Source organism: Talpa europaea (assembly GCF_964194135.1).
Source record: "Talpa europaea genome assembly, chromosome: 9".
Taxonomy (NCBI): Eukaryota; Metazoa; Chordata; class Mammalia; order Eulipotyphla; family Talpidae; genus Talpa; species Talpa europaea.
Window position 1 is genome coordinate 105139628 of NC_140076.1, and position 14972 is coordinate 105154599.

Sequence of the window (14972 nt, forward strand, 5' to 3'; positions counted from 1 at the left end):
GCAAAGACCGCGAATGGATAAAATGTATGCCATGCAAGAAGAGATGGGAAATGTAAGCAGAAAGATGGAAATCCCAAGACTGAATAAAAAAGAAATGCTATAGATAAAAAGGTATATATTGTAATAGAAATGAAGTGTGCCTCTGACAGACTTATTAGTGCACCGGACATAGCTGAATTTGTGGACAGTAGTAACTATCAAACTGAAAACTAAAGATAGAAAAGACTGAAAAAAAAAAACAGAATATTCAAGAACTGTAGGACAACTACAGAAGGTGCAACATGCATATAGTGGGAATATCAAAAGAAGAAAAAGAGTTTGGAACAAAAGAAACATCTGAAACAGTAAGGACTGAGAATTTCCCTCAAAATAATATCAGATACCAAACCCAAGATCCAGAAGGCTCAGAAAACACTAAACAGGATAAATGCAAAAGAAAAACACCAACAACAAAACACGACATAAAAACCTGCTAAACCTAGGCATATCATTTTCAAACTACAGAAAACTAAACACAAAGGAAAAGTCCTAAAAAAAAAAAAGTCAAAAAGTCAGAGGGGAAAAAAGGTACCTTACCTACAGAGAAACAAAGACAAAAGTTACATGTTAATTCTGAGAAAACATGAAAGCATGAAAAGAATGGAGTAAAATATTGAAAGTTTTGAGAGAAAAAAAATACCACCAAACTAGAATTCTATGTCCTGTGAACTTATCCTTCAAAAGTGAAGGATAAATAAATACTGTCTCAAACAAATAAAAATTCAGGGAGTTTGTTGGTAACTCTGTCTTGCAAGAAATATTAAAAGAAATTCCTTATAGAAAAGGAAAATGATATTGGTCAGGAACGTCAACCTACATAAAAAATGGAATAACATTGGAAAAAAGGAAGTGAAGGTATAATAAAAAACTTTTCTTTTTCATATTCAAAAATCGTGACAGTTTGCTCAAATTAATAGCAACAATGTGTTCAATTGTGTAAGTATATGTGCATGTGTGTATGCATATATATTTAATATGTTTATATGTGTATGCATGTATGTTTATAAGTTAGCAAAATGAATGACAGCAATAATATAAGGGACAAGGAGGAATCTGGATTATTTTGTTAATATTGGGTATATACATTACCCATGAAGTGCTATAGTGTTATTTGAAACTGGACTTTGCTTAGTTGTAATTGTATACCATTCTAGGGTAATGATTAAAAAATGATTAAAATTCAAGTATAACTGATATGCTAAAAAAAAAGGAGAGGGGATAAAATATAAAGGGTCAATTAAAATCACAAAAGGCAGAGAGAAGATGAAAATAGGAACAAAGAATAAGAGCAGCAAAAGAAAACATCAGCTATAATTATGGTACATGTTAATCCAACTATTTAGATAATCTCTTTGAATGTCAGTGGTCTAAATACACCAATTAAAATACAAAGATTATGAGAGCAAAAAAAGTGACCCAACTATATGTTGTCTGCAGGAAACCCTCTTCAATTATAAAGACACATATTTAGACCTAAAATTTAGGTCTGTTATTGTTTCTTTTCACTTTTGAGGAAGGATGATGTGTGAAAGAGAGTAGGTTACTTGGAAGAATGGTGGATCTTTGAAAGAGTCTCTAACTATAGCAATTAAAATGTGGTAAGAAGAGACATTTAATCTAGGCATTATTCTGTAACAATATGGAAGACAATAAAATATTTTTAAGATAGTCATTATTTACACAAGCGCACAATGGAACATAATCCAATACTCCTCTGCTAGCTCTGTAACCCAAAGCAAATTTTACTCACATGGTAGTCTTTCTGTTGATCCCGCCCCCTTTTCCTTCAATATATTACAGACTTTTAACAAGCCCTTCTACTTTATTGGGAAATATTCCTAACATACACATGAAAATAGAGAATCATTTAATGAATAGCAAAGTTCTACCATCCAACTTTATCAAAACCTCAACACTATACCTTATGTTTACCTCAGTTAATACATTTTTTTCAGATTTATTTATTTATGTGTATAAGAACTGGGGTACAGGCCAGAGGTGTGGGGGATGAGAGGATTCACCAGAGACAGAGTGGAGAACAGAACAAGCAGATTGACTGAAGTACACTGCTGAGGGGAACAGCAGGCGAGTTAGGAGAGGTCTGCTGCGCCATGTGGGTTGCTCCCTGGCCGTCTAGAGGATCAAACTCATGCTGCAGAGGCTGTGGACAGCTTCACAGGTTGTGTCTTAACTCATTGTGCCATGAGGAAGGCCCCAGTTAATACAATCTTGAACCAACCAAGTATAGGTTTACTGGACAAGAGGAGATTTCATCACCAGCAGACATCAACATGCACATTTACTTTGCACACTTCATATATTTTATAAATAGTACCCAGAGCATCTCTGAGTATAGCAGATAGTATTATAAACACAAATCAAATATGTCCAGAAATGGCAGCTGTCAAGCTCATTAGCTGCCCCCCTGTAGAGAACTGGTCATATAAAGCCACGCAGATTAGATAGTGTCCATAGGTATGGGACTAGTCCTAGTTTTGAAAAAATGTGACAATGGATTAATTTTTAATAAAAGTGGTAATTATAACTTTAAGTACAAATGTCACTTTTCTTTAGTATTCTAGTGCTCATTGGCATTGGAAATGCAATGTTTTGGCATTGGAAAATATGGGGAAGGTGAATAAAAATATTTTCTCCAGATCATGTAAAATTTCTGAAGCTGAAAGCATATAATCAGTTCCTAGAGACAAGAGCTTTTTCCTTTAAGTGGTAATAAATCATCTATTAAATCTAAAAAGCCATAATTCAGACAATACCTGCCAAAACAGACTGTGCGCATCTCCTCTCAGGAGCTCAACCGTGTCCCCTGCCTGGATGTGTAATGGGGGTCCTTCGTGAAGAGCTGGGGGTGGTATCCCCACATAATTCCTGATGACCTGCATCTTTGGCAAACCTGGAAATAAACAATCCAACTCTCAGAAATGAGCAAATACTGAATGAAGTCCAAATATACTTAAATGAAACAGAGCCACTGTTAACATTAAATAGTTTTAATATCTCAAGTCCAAGCAAACATGTGAAGTAATGACATTGGAATGCTTTTCAACTTTCTCATTATTTGAGATGGTTTTAGAATAAGACACATATTTATCCCCTGATCCCCTACATACTTCTCCTCTCCCTCACCATCAATCTCTTTTTCAGATGAAAAAATATTTCTCTTTCAGCTGATGTCTGCTTCATAAAAAACACATCACGTACAGTTTAATGGAAAAGAATCAATTTTTTCATCAACTCTATCCTTTCTGCCTATTACTTTCCTCTTGGGCATTGGTTGATTTCATCACTAAGGAAGCTCACCCTTTCTGTGTATGTATCACTTTGCCCAGTATAAGGCTCATATCTTAAGGTTATCTTTGTAATTCAAAAGCAAAAAGGTGATGGATGTGCCACTGCAATACTTAAGACATTTATATGGAGAAATTCTTCAGGCTCCAATTTAGGCTTGCAAAACAGACCCAGTTAAGGGAACATGTCTAAGCCAATAGCATCAACAATACTTGAAATACAGATCCATCCCTTTTCTTTGTATTTCTCTGAATGTGCAATGAAGGCCTCAGTTCAATATTTCATGTTTGAGAACAGCAGCTTCAATTGCACACAGGCCTAATTGTACCCAAACTGGTCCCAGACAAGTTCACGGCCACCTTTGCATTTAGAGGTGACGCTGCTCCCTCTTACAAGAAATAGCCCTCATAAACAACTCCATTGCGTATTCGGGGACTTAAGTCATTGCGTGTTATACTTCAAGACTTTTATTCTAATGATTGACTGTGGTGAAGCTGTAACTGGTTGGAAATGTTGTTTTAAATGTAGAAAGGCGAATGCATGAGAGTCATTCAGTTTAAGATAACCAAGTTATGCAGAAAAGACTTTTAAAAGCTACATGATATGCTCTAGTAAATAGTTTAACTTCTCGAAATCCTTTTTCAATACCTTCCTCCCACCCCAGAAGGGAGCAAACAAGTGTTGTTATATATTAATTAGAGCTGAGAAGTTTCAGTCAACACTTTATCAATCCAGTCCATCAGAAGACAAAAGGCTGAAAACCATGGTGCCCTTCACCAAAATTTAGCAGCTGTAACTGCTGAGGCATGTCACGAGTTGTTCGATCTCCCCTTTGCTCAGTTCTTGGACCACAAATCTGAAGGGATGACTTTCATCTCCCATTTTCCATGGAGAACTTCCCAGCCAGATGTCACAACACAAACAGCAGACATTGTCTCCCAAAAACAACACTGGACAGGAGAACTCTTCTCAGCCAAGTGTTTATTAGACTTGCTCTCAACATACTGTAACTGTCCTGAGTGTAAAAAGAGCTTGTTTTACACTTTCTATTAAATTGCTATTGTTAATTTAAAATGAAACCTTAATATCCCATGCACACAGCTGTTGATTTGGAAGTTCAATCAGTAGAAGAGTATGAGACACTGGGAGGTTGAATTTTACAAATGGAATTGGTCTGCAGGGTAATTACTCCACGTCTGGGGGCCAGAGTTGCAGTTAGCCTCAGTTTAATTCAGCATTTCTAGAGCAGGAAACCATGCTCTGTTGATAATTCTATTCTTATGTCAAATTTTAAAGAAAGGTTAAAGGCAAAAAGAAGAGTTTTTAAAACCTGAAATAGCTGATATGGCCGCCAATATTGAGTCCATTTGAGGGCTTAAAAGACCCTTGACCTTACTGCAGGTGTCTCTGTGGTCAAAACCCACAGAAATAAAAAGAAGCAGTTTCACGTGACTAGTGGAAACAGCAGGTCTCTCATTGCCAACACGCCCGAGTTGGCCATTCTCAAGAAAAAATAGACTGAAAATTCATAGAACAATTAGGGGGAAAATTTAAGCCTGATGAACAAACAGGTACTAGAGATATAGAATGCCTAGGCTAACATAAGAAGCCTGTGAAATAACAGCCATGGAACAATGTTGTCCTATATATATTTTTAGATGGACTGGAATGAAAAAAAAAATGCATGCCTTAGTAAAATCATTTATTTAAATTAGAAAACATATAGTAGTATACTTTGGTCAATACATGAGACCTAACTAGTCTTAGGGATAATGAACTTGGTTTATATAGTCTTGCTTATTTCTAATTTTTTTTTCTTTAACTCTATCTTTTCTGCCATAATTTTCTTCTTGGTTATGAGCTGCATTTGGGAATTTGATCTAGTAGCACATTAGCATAGAGTATATTATTGACCTCATTCCTAAAACAAAACAAAAAAAGATGTGACCTTCCCCAAGAAATACGGTTGAGCTCAGGTAATACTCAAAAGGACATTGTTACCAGCCTGAACAAAACCATAAATGACTTGCAAATTAGTGTTTATTTGCTTTGTTTTGTGGGACAAGTTATGAGTTTATAATATAATATAATGACATTTTATAATTTTTGTCATTTGTTAGGATAATCTTTGGCTATTTCTGATTGGTCAGCACTTCCTATCTCAGGATGATCTGTTGTCAGGGCTGCAGGGATCAAAGGATAAAAGGAATGCAGCAAGGGCACAAGAACATGATGAATTCTGATACTTTGCCCCCTGCTGCTGATGCCTGCATATAATAGGAGTTCCACAGTGCTGGGAGGATAAATGGTTGCTTTACAAAAGGCACCTTTATATTCCTTCCTTTTACATACAAAAAGACATGGTAACATTGCTAAGAAGTGAATACAGCCACATTGACTAACAGATAACAATACAATTAAAACAGGAAGAGAGGGAGGGATTAAACTTCATGTTAGCTCTCAACACTGATATATTATTGACATAGCACCCATCACACCTTATAAATGAGATCAAGAATGGAGATGAAATTAGATTCACAGATGCTCATATTTCGAATAACCATTTGGTATTGATTTAGAGTAAGTTTTCCTCTCCCCGGAGAAATTATCCCTGACAGGTTTTAACCTGTGTTTAAGATGTCCAAGACAGAACACTCACTGCAATCCTTGTGACAACTGGTCACTGCTGCACAGAGACTATTAAGCAAGGTCCCTCTAAAGCTCACTCAAAAATTTCTCAGTGAGATTTGCATTGACTTGCCTCCTTCATCAAGAATTATGCTGAAAAAGGCAAATCTCTTTTTTATAGATTAGCCTACAAAAACATGTTCAGACTTAAAATCCCAGTTGCTTTAAAAAAAAAAAACCCTAAGGTGGAAGATTAGGGGTTATTTGGTGATGGGCATGGTGTGGTATAAACCTATACCCCTAACTCATATACAGTGTTGTAAACCAAAGTAACTTAAATAAAATACATTTTTTTAAAAAGCCCTAGTCATATTTTCCAGTGGCCATCCATATTTAAGGGATTCTGAGATGCAAAACAGCATAGCCTATAAATGCAGACCTAGTTTTCCTCATGGACAATGAATGACTAACCAGAAACAATAGCCAAAATTCTAAATATAAAATCCATTATTTTAATTACTCATTAATGCATCTCAGAAAGCTGCTTCTTTCTTCCTGGGTAAACACTGACCCAATCGTTGTTGTTTGGTTTCTTTCTTTCCCAGAACTATACCAACAGTATATATGTTGATATATTGTATTTTGTTTTTATTTATAAAATTATGAACATTTAAACTGTAACTACCTTTAGGTATTAAATGCAAAATAACTATATGTAATTTCAATATTTGCAATTAAGCAACCTTGGAGATTCCCAAAACTTATGTAATCAGTTATCTTTGTCTAAAGGAATAGAACCGAAATGACTAAGCCAAAAGTAGATTTCCTGTTAATGTCTACCTATTTTACCTTATTTTATTCCTTACAACAAAAGTTCCTTGCTGTATAACTATGTTCTTAATATATAACTTGTGAACAATCTTGCCCTTTAGTTTTTCTTCACCCAGGTAATTATGCTTAGTCTTGAATCAGACAAGGTCCCCAAATCATCCTTCTGCATGAAGAATTAACATACAGAAGAATCAGCAATATTAAAATGATGGTTATAGTCTAATAGTAGCCACGGGGTTCTGGTTAAATAATACTGAAGTCAATGCAATTAGTTGGAAAACTAGAATTTTCTAAAACAATACAGAAATGTTTTTATAAAGGAGATCTTTTGAATCAGAATTCAATGCCACTAAGAGTGAGTGACATGGGAAGAAATACCACAATATGCTTTTTTTTTTTAAAAAAAAAAAAAAGTTAATTCTAGGTAGAATCCTATTACAAAGTTGGCCAGAAAAAAAATTTCCACTGATAATTTTCACATGCATCCTCAAACGTCATTGAATTTGGCCCATTATACCAGCATCAGCCATTGTGGCTTCTAAGCAAGGCACAGAAGAGTGGTCACCACAATATAGACTCGAATCTATTCATGATGCTGATATCACTGCCCTAATGCAAGGGGCTTCCCTGGGGGAATAACCTAGAGGAGAGAGCCATGAACTAGATAAATGGACTGTTACTAATGTGCTGACCTTTCACCTCTGAGGCCTAATTTAAAATCTGACCACAGACATATTAAAAAATAATTAGTTTTGCAACCTGTGAGAAGATGAGTTGGTTTATTCTGGGAAACTGACCATAAGTATGACATTCATTCATTCATTCCTTAAATGCCCTGAGTACTCTGTAAGCGCTAGGTATGGTGGTTTTGGAACATAGCAAGGGCAATATTGCTGTTCTCAAAGAGCCTACAGTCCATTGAACAGTCAGACAGGTGAACTCCAGGACAATAATACACATAGTATGGATTCTTGTGTGGTGGGAACTATTCTCAAATATTCTTATTGATATAAATTTCAGGAATTTTTGTTTTGGTAAGTCTTGAGTTAGGACCCTGAAATATGTATTTTATATTTTTTGATGTTTGCTAGGTGTGGTTTCTAAATCCCAAGCAGATTTGGGAATCATATTCTTATGGGTACATGATCAAAGCTCCCTGGCCAATATCTACCAAACTCACTTTTAAGAAAACTACAGTGAGACAAGTGCTGTTTAGCATTGTACTAACTAAATCCTCTTTATGTTAACATCTGGTCTCTTCCTGATACAAGTTCACAATCTGAACATCAGGTTTGATCATCAAGATAAGTAGACTGTGCAACCAGCAAGGTAGGTGGTTTGAGAGACTCAGTTTCTTCTGTCTACTGCCACAACTTACAGGACTCTTTCCAACCAAGAAATGTGCCTACATTCACCTGTTGGTCTTCACAGAGAAGCCAAAAGAGATTCAGTATTAAAACCATCTGTTACAACAGAAGCAGACTGGTCTAGAGAACTAATTGTTCACAAAAAGAACACTCCCCATCAGTAATTTTAAATTTTTTTCACTGAGAAAAGGCTACCTCCCTTTTATAAATAATGATGAGCCCAATGAAAGAAACAGCACTGTTTCTGGCAACCAAAATAAATTTTTAACAATTAAATCATAAGGATAAGAGATAAGATAAAGTAAAAGTAAAAATGATTAAGGACATTTTGCAATAACCTCATTTCATTCTGTGTTCTAAGAGCTCATTTATTCAACAAATATTTACAGATTGTTCACCTGTTGGTATTGACCTTGGTGCTGAGAATGTAGCCATAAATAAGACTGACGTGTCCCTCCCTTATAAAGCTCATATTTGGGTGGATAAAACAAACACAAAAACCAAATGGACAAATATGATAGTATCTGAATATCAGATGCAAGTATTATAAAGAACAATTTAGGAAGGCACTGATTTAGAGAGTGACCAGGGTGTGTATGTGGGGGGCAAGAAGAAGATATTGCAGGCAGGGGATGGATTTCTTTAGGAGAAGACAATCAGGTCAAATTTAGACTTGAGAAGGCAGTAATCATGTGCAGGAAAGGAGTAGACTTCAAAGGCACGGTGAACAACAAAACTGAAGACACAGACTGCAATGAACCTAAAGTACCTGAGGGCAGAAAATGGTCAGAGAACTGTAACTCAGCAGCTAATGAAATTTAAAATTCTTGATACATAGTTTTAAGGGTCTGGCCCATTTCTTCATTCCTTTCCTATATGAGTTGTATTGAACTATTTGAAGAGGTCAAGTTCTCATGAACATGTTGGGCCTTCTTCCTGGCAAATACTTGTTGTCTGCATATCCAGCTCACACCAACCCAAGGGGAGGGGGAAAAGCCTGATTGAACTCCTCTCATATCTTAAAACTCAATTATCACTTCTGCTAAGAAACCTACTAACATTCTCTTAAGTATGCGTTACAAGATTTAAACATATACTCATTAGATGATGCTCATTCTTACTACTTCAATACTTAACGTACCAAAATTGTTTATTGAGCTAGAATAAAATATATTTGCTAGATCATAAGCATCTTTCCATGTAAAATCTTTGTAAAGTTTGTATATACTAGATTGTCACTATCTTGGTAATAAAAATTGTGTTCAGGGGCCTCCCTGGTGGCACAAGGGGTAACCTATGAAGCTGTCTGCAGCCACTGTAGCACAAGTTCGATCCTCAGCCGGACAGGGAGCTACCCACATGACGCAACAGACCTCTCCTGACTCACCCGCTGCTCCCCTCAGCAGTGTACTTCAGTCAGTCTGCCTGTTCTGTTCCCCACTCTGTCTCTGGTGAATCCTCTCACCCTCCACCCCCCACACCTCTGGCCTTTACCTCAGCTCTTGTATGCATAAATAAATAAATCTTTTAAAAAACTGTGCTCTTATCTCAATGAATACTTTTAGAAGAAAGAAGGAAGGAAAAAGATAGATATACTTCTCTCCCAGAGATTTCCCTTCCAAACACACACAAGATTATAACTTCAAAATGTCTTACTAATCAATTTGTTTCTTCCCATCTTCATTTCTACCTCTTACTTCAAGTATTATCTTTCAAACTGGCCTTTCCCTATCTGTTCTTACAGCACTTGACTATCCTACATACAGGCGCCTGAATAATTTCTAAAGAAAATATAAATTATTTAATAGCATTATACTATTTACCGTCCTCCCTACCTCAGTTAAAACTAAAGCTCAACTCCTGGCCATAGTCTACAATACCATCTATTTTCTGACCCCTGATGATCTTCCAATATTAACCTGATTCCACTCTCACATTTTTCCATTGTTTTCACCATACTGTCCTTACCATAACTGCTTAAACATGGTCAGCAAGTAAGTCCAACCAGAACAGTCTACAGTATAAACCCTAACTTGTGGTTCACATAGTTATTGTTTACTTATCATCTGTCTTCTTTTTTTATATATATATGTTTACTGCCTAAGTACAATGATGACAAACATTTACGATTCTGATAATCAAACTTAGCTTTTTTTTTTTTTTTTTTTTGTGGGACCCTCACCGGTGGCCGGGGAACAAACCAGTGCTGCAGAGGCTGCGGGCAGCCTCACAGCCCAGTGCTCAACCGCTGCGCCACCAGGGGAGGCCCAAACTTAGCTTTTAATAATAAAAAATCTTCAGTTTCTATTAAAAAATGATCACTTCATCATTAGTTTTGACTTGCTTTTAAGCTATTTGTATTTATTTGTGTTTTTACCCTGTCAAAATGCTACAAGTAACTGAAATTTTGCATGACATAATATTATCTTTAACATATAAAATTGCTAATATATTTCTTAAAATCCTTAATAATGGCTCTCAATAATTTATACTCATCCTGAATAGCCTTTAAATTACATGACTTGCATCACTTATGACCAAAAAAACCCCTTTTTATTCCAATATACTCAACTTTTTAATCAGCATAAAAATAATACAAGTTCTAATACACTTTCTAAGACTTTCTGCTCTAGTCTCATCCTTCCACTCCCCTCACTCTTTATTATTCTCCTTCCTCTTGACGTGGGACCTTCCTTCACTAGCTTGAGTTGTGAGAATATATTCAGCTGCATTCTTAAAAGTTTGGCTACATGCAGACACAGTTTATTGAGGTGAAAATAAAGAGCATGGGGTATCCCTGGTAGCCCACGGGGTTGAGATGCAGCCTATGAAGCTGTCCGCAGCCTCTGCAGAGTGAGTTCAATTCCTGGCCAGCCAGCGAGCAACCTACATGGTGCAGCAGACCTCTCCTGACTCGCCCGCTGCTCCCCTCAGCAGTGTATTTCAGTCAAATCTGCCTGTTCTGTTCCCCATTCTGTCTCTGGTCAATCCTCTCACCAACCACTCCACCCCACACCTCTGGCCTGTGCCCCAGCTTTTGTATGCATAAATAAATCCTTAAAAAAATTTTAAAAAAAGAACATGTGCAATTGATATGCCTGAATGGCAAAGTTTCAGAGAAAACAAACAATTCTGAACCCTTATTTTGATGTGCTTTTTTTTCAATTTTAGGAGATTTTAGGTCAGATACCAATAACCAACCTAACTACATAGAACTGCACATAAACTGAACAATCATAATCTTTGTCTTTCTTACAAACATTCTTTTACAACTCCTGGAAGAGGAAAACAGTAGAGCGGAAGAGCTATTTCCTCTTTATTAAGCAGCATTAACTGGAATACTAACTTGGAAGCATTTCTAACATAGTACATCTTAATAAACTTTTATGAGCCCACATTTGAACTTGAGAAAAGTCATCACAATACTGACTACTGACGGATAACTTTGAGGTTTAGTCTTTCCCTTGTTATTTACCTTCTTTCCTTAATGAGCAAAGTAATTCAAATTGGACAGGCCCATTTAACTACAATCATGGATTCAGATGAGAGCAGACTGAGTATGTAAATTTATCAGTTTGAAATCAAAAGAATGTATGACTGTTAATAACATAAACAGTAATGTTTCATAAAAGGAAACAGGCTGTGTATCTTCATTTTAATGTGGTAAAATTTTTGTTTACACTTCCTTTCACTGTGGCCAAAGATCAACAACCAATGTTAGAATATATGTAAACTGAAAACACTGCCTCCTTCTCTGGAACATTCCCTGTTAACACTACTTATAATAAAGAGAGGGAACCACACTGAATTCTGTATTATTTTGAAATAATACTGTTTGAGCAATGGAAACACTGTACACTAATATGAAATAGCGATTCTATCAAAGAAGATTCTTAGGATAAATTAGTCAAACATTTTCATTTACATATGAAACAGCTGAAATCCAGCTGTCTAGAGCTATCTAAAAGCTAAAAAAAAAAAAGGTGTTTTTCCAACATGAAATCTGTTATACATTGAGAGTTGAATAGTAGGTTGACCAGGAAAAATGTGAGATTATGGAAAGATCATTTATGACTGTTTCAGTAAGTCACTACTTTGTCCCAAAAAAAACTGGTAAAGAATCAGATTCAAAATAAGCCAGTAGGAGTGAGAGTTTTAAAAGCAAAGAAAGACCTTTCAAACTATATAGGAAGTTCAGAGACTTAATTTCAAAATCTCTAAAGCCCTAGGAGTGTGGGTATGTATACATGTGTACCGTATCATATATCATACTCACACGTATATGTGTATACACACATATGCTGGAAGTACATATTCTACCCCTTTCCTATAAATTGATTTGGAATACAAACAATTAAGATATTAGTCCACTGACTTTCGGAAGACTATTGGTGTTTTTTTTTTTTTTTGCCCTTTTTGCCTCCAAAAATCTTGATTTTTTCCCTCCCTCTCCAGTCATTGAAAATACTACTTCTCTCCCTGTATTTTTTTGACCTGTGCTTACCTAACATTAGCTTTATACTCTATCCAAATTTTTAGCTTCCTATCTTTTTTTTTTTCTACATAAAGAGCTTATTTCATTCACCTTAAGTGTCAAAATTATGTTATGGTTTCAACTTGTTCAAATTTAGTTTAATAAGCTATTTAAACAGTTAAGCATACAGTTGCTTCTAATCATCTGAATAATAAAATGAAATGGAACCTACATCCTAAGGGCATAATAAAAATATAAAAGTAATAGTTATTAAAATATAAACTGTGGACTACAAAGAAAAATACAAATGTTAAAATAAGAAATTGTGCCAAAAAGTTATGAATCATCTCAAAGGCAATTATACTGGTACAAACAGAACTGTGCATTAGGAAAAGGCATATGAAATAGAACTTTTATTTCTGCCTCATGTTTCCATGAGAGTTAACAGAAAGTTTACATGCATCTACAGCTTACGAAAACACTTGAATATAACCTATAATATACTAATGCACATAATTGTAAAACCAAACCACTGATATCTCACTAACTTCATACACAATGAAAATAAACAAGGAACCACCTTCTCTTGAGTTCTTATACAAAGTCTGATCATTTCACTTACTGTATTTTTTGCTCCTCATTTAAAACAAACTCCTCCAGGACAATGAACGAAATTTCTCTTTCTTTGCTTATATGCCAGGTTGATTCAATTATAAAAGTGTGATATACACAGGGACCATAGGATTGAACCATAGGTATTAACTGCTGCTGAGTTTTTCTGAGGTATAAAAAAGGCAATTTCCTATGGCTTAACCTGAATAGGTGTTAAAACAATTCTTTCAGTATACATGTATTGAGTATATAATGCATGTATTCTATTATTGTATTAATTTATACATGTATTAATGAATTCACAGCAAAAGAGTCTGATTAAGCTCAATATGACAAAAACTTGGCATAATTCTGTGCAGAAAAGAAACATTTCATGTAAATCTGTAATTGTGCATTGGTTCTGTGGAGCAACATTAATTAGCAACACTGTTCAATAAGTTCAATAAACATTTGTGAGACCCTCGCTCCCATCTACCTTGAAGCTATAACTCTTGAACAACCTAGTTACAGAATTTTTTTCAAGTTTCAATAGTTAAAAATATCCTACTTTTCCCTTGAAGCAAGGGAGTGTAATTTGTGAATATAGACTTCCTATATTTTTCTTACCTCTATATGGAAAAATATATTTTTATCTATTACAAAATCACAAACTAGTTATTTTTGTTTTTAGAACAGAAACTCTAAATGATCCATCTTTGTTTCATTAACCCCAAGAATAATACTTGCATATGATAAAAATTTGGTAACAAGAGACTGAATTTTCAGGAGAAATTTTTATAATAGTTGAGTGTTCATTTTAAAACTAAGATCTGTATGTGACAACACTAAATTAACTTTTCTTTTTCCTATTACCTTCAAGAACTGAATAATTTGATGTTTGTAAACTATGATTGAACCACTAAGAAATACAAGTTGTGGAATTAACTAATACTTTTAAACTATCAAATCTTCAGTTTTAGTTATCAAATATAGTTTAACATCCAAGAGGACATAGTGAACACATCAAAAAGAAAAATCCAGTGTCCACCTATGCAATGGAAATGGTGCATTACTTCTCAGATTCTAAGATTTCTCTAGGGACCCACTCATAAAACAGATAAACTCCTAAGTTCTCTCTCTAGCGAAGCAGATATATCAAGCTTTCCAATGTCTTCCAAATTGCTTTTTCTTTTTCTGTGTCCTAAACAGAAATACCCTTATAGGATATATCTTTGTTTTTGTCAAATTTCACAAAGACCAAATAGGATAATTTTGCACAAAATTGAGAAAATAAGTTTGAAAGCATTTTGAAAACTTACAAGTACTTTCCTCTGAACACAATACTCTGGAGTATACAGATTCCTTGACTCATCGTCACTGCTTTATTTAGTATGAAATATGAAAGGCCTTAGGGATTCAATCATGAGTAAGAAGGAAGGTCTCTTCCCTTAAGAAGTTTAATACCTAGTAGAGATAGGAGTACACACCCTCTATGAAGCACACAGGTTGCTATGGAAGAGCTCAACTGAAGCACCTAAATCAGGGGACTCAGAAGATTTCAAGGGCAAGTTCTGATAACTTAGCTGAAACCTAGGTACAAGGAGGTATCAGTCACACACACACAGGAGGGCATATAAATCGCACCACATTTTTAAAAGGCACAAATCTTTGAGCTTGAATGACTTTCTTTAGCAGGACTCTGCAATCCAGCTGGATGAGGAAAGGCAGATTGATTC

The 14972-nt window shown here is 35.3% G+C and overlaps 1 protein-coding gene across 2 annotated transcripts in view; it reads right to left on the reverse strand.

The window, feature by feature from the left end:
* Nucleotides 1-14972, reverse strand: part of VAV3 (vav guanine nucleotide exchange factor 3) — a gene marked incomplete at its 3' end in the record, with an annotated part of 291483 nt that overhangs the window by 44832 nt on the left and 231679 nt on the right. For both annotated transcript variants that reach the window (XM_084243513.1, XM_084243512.1), the window contains exon 20: nucleotides 2814-2950. In XM_084243513.1, coding sequence (XP_084099639.1) covers nucleotides 2814-2950 — 137 coding nt within the window. The remainder of the gene's footprint in view (nucleotides 1-2813; nucleotides 2951-14972) is intronic.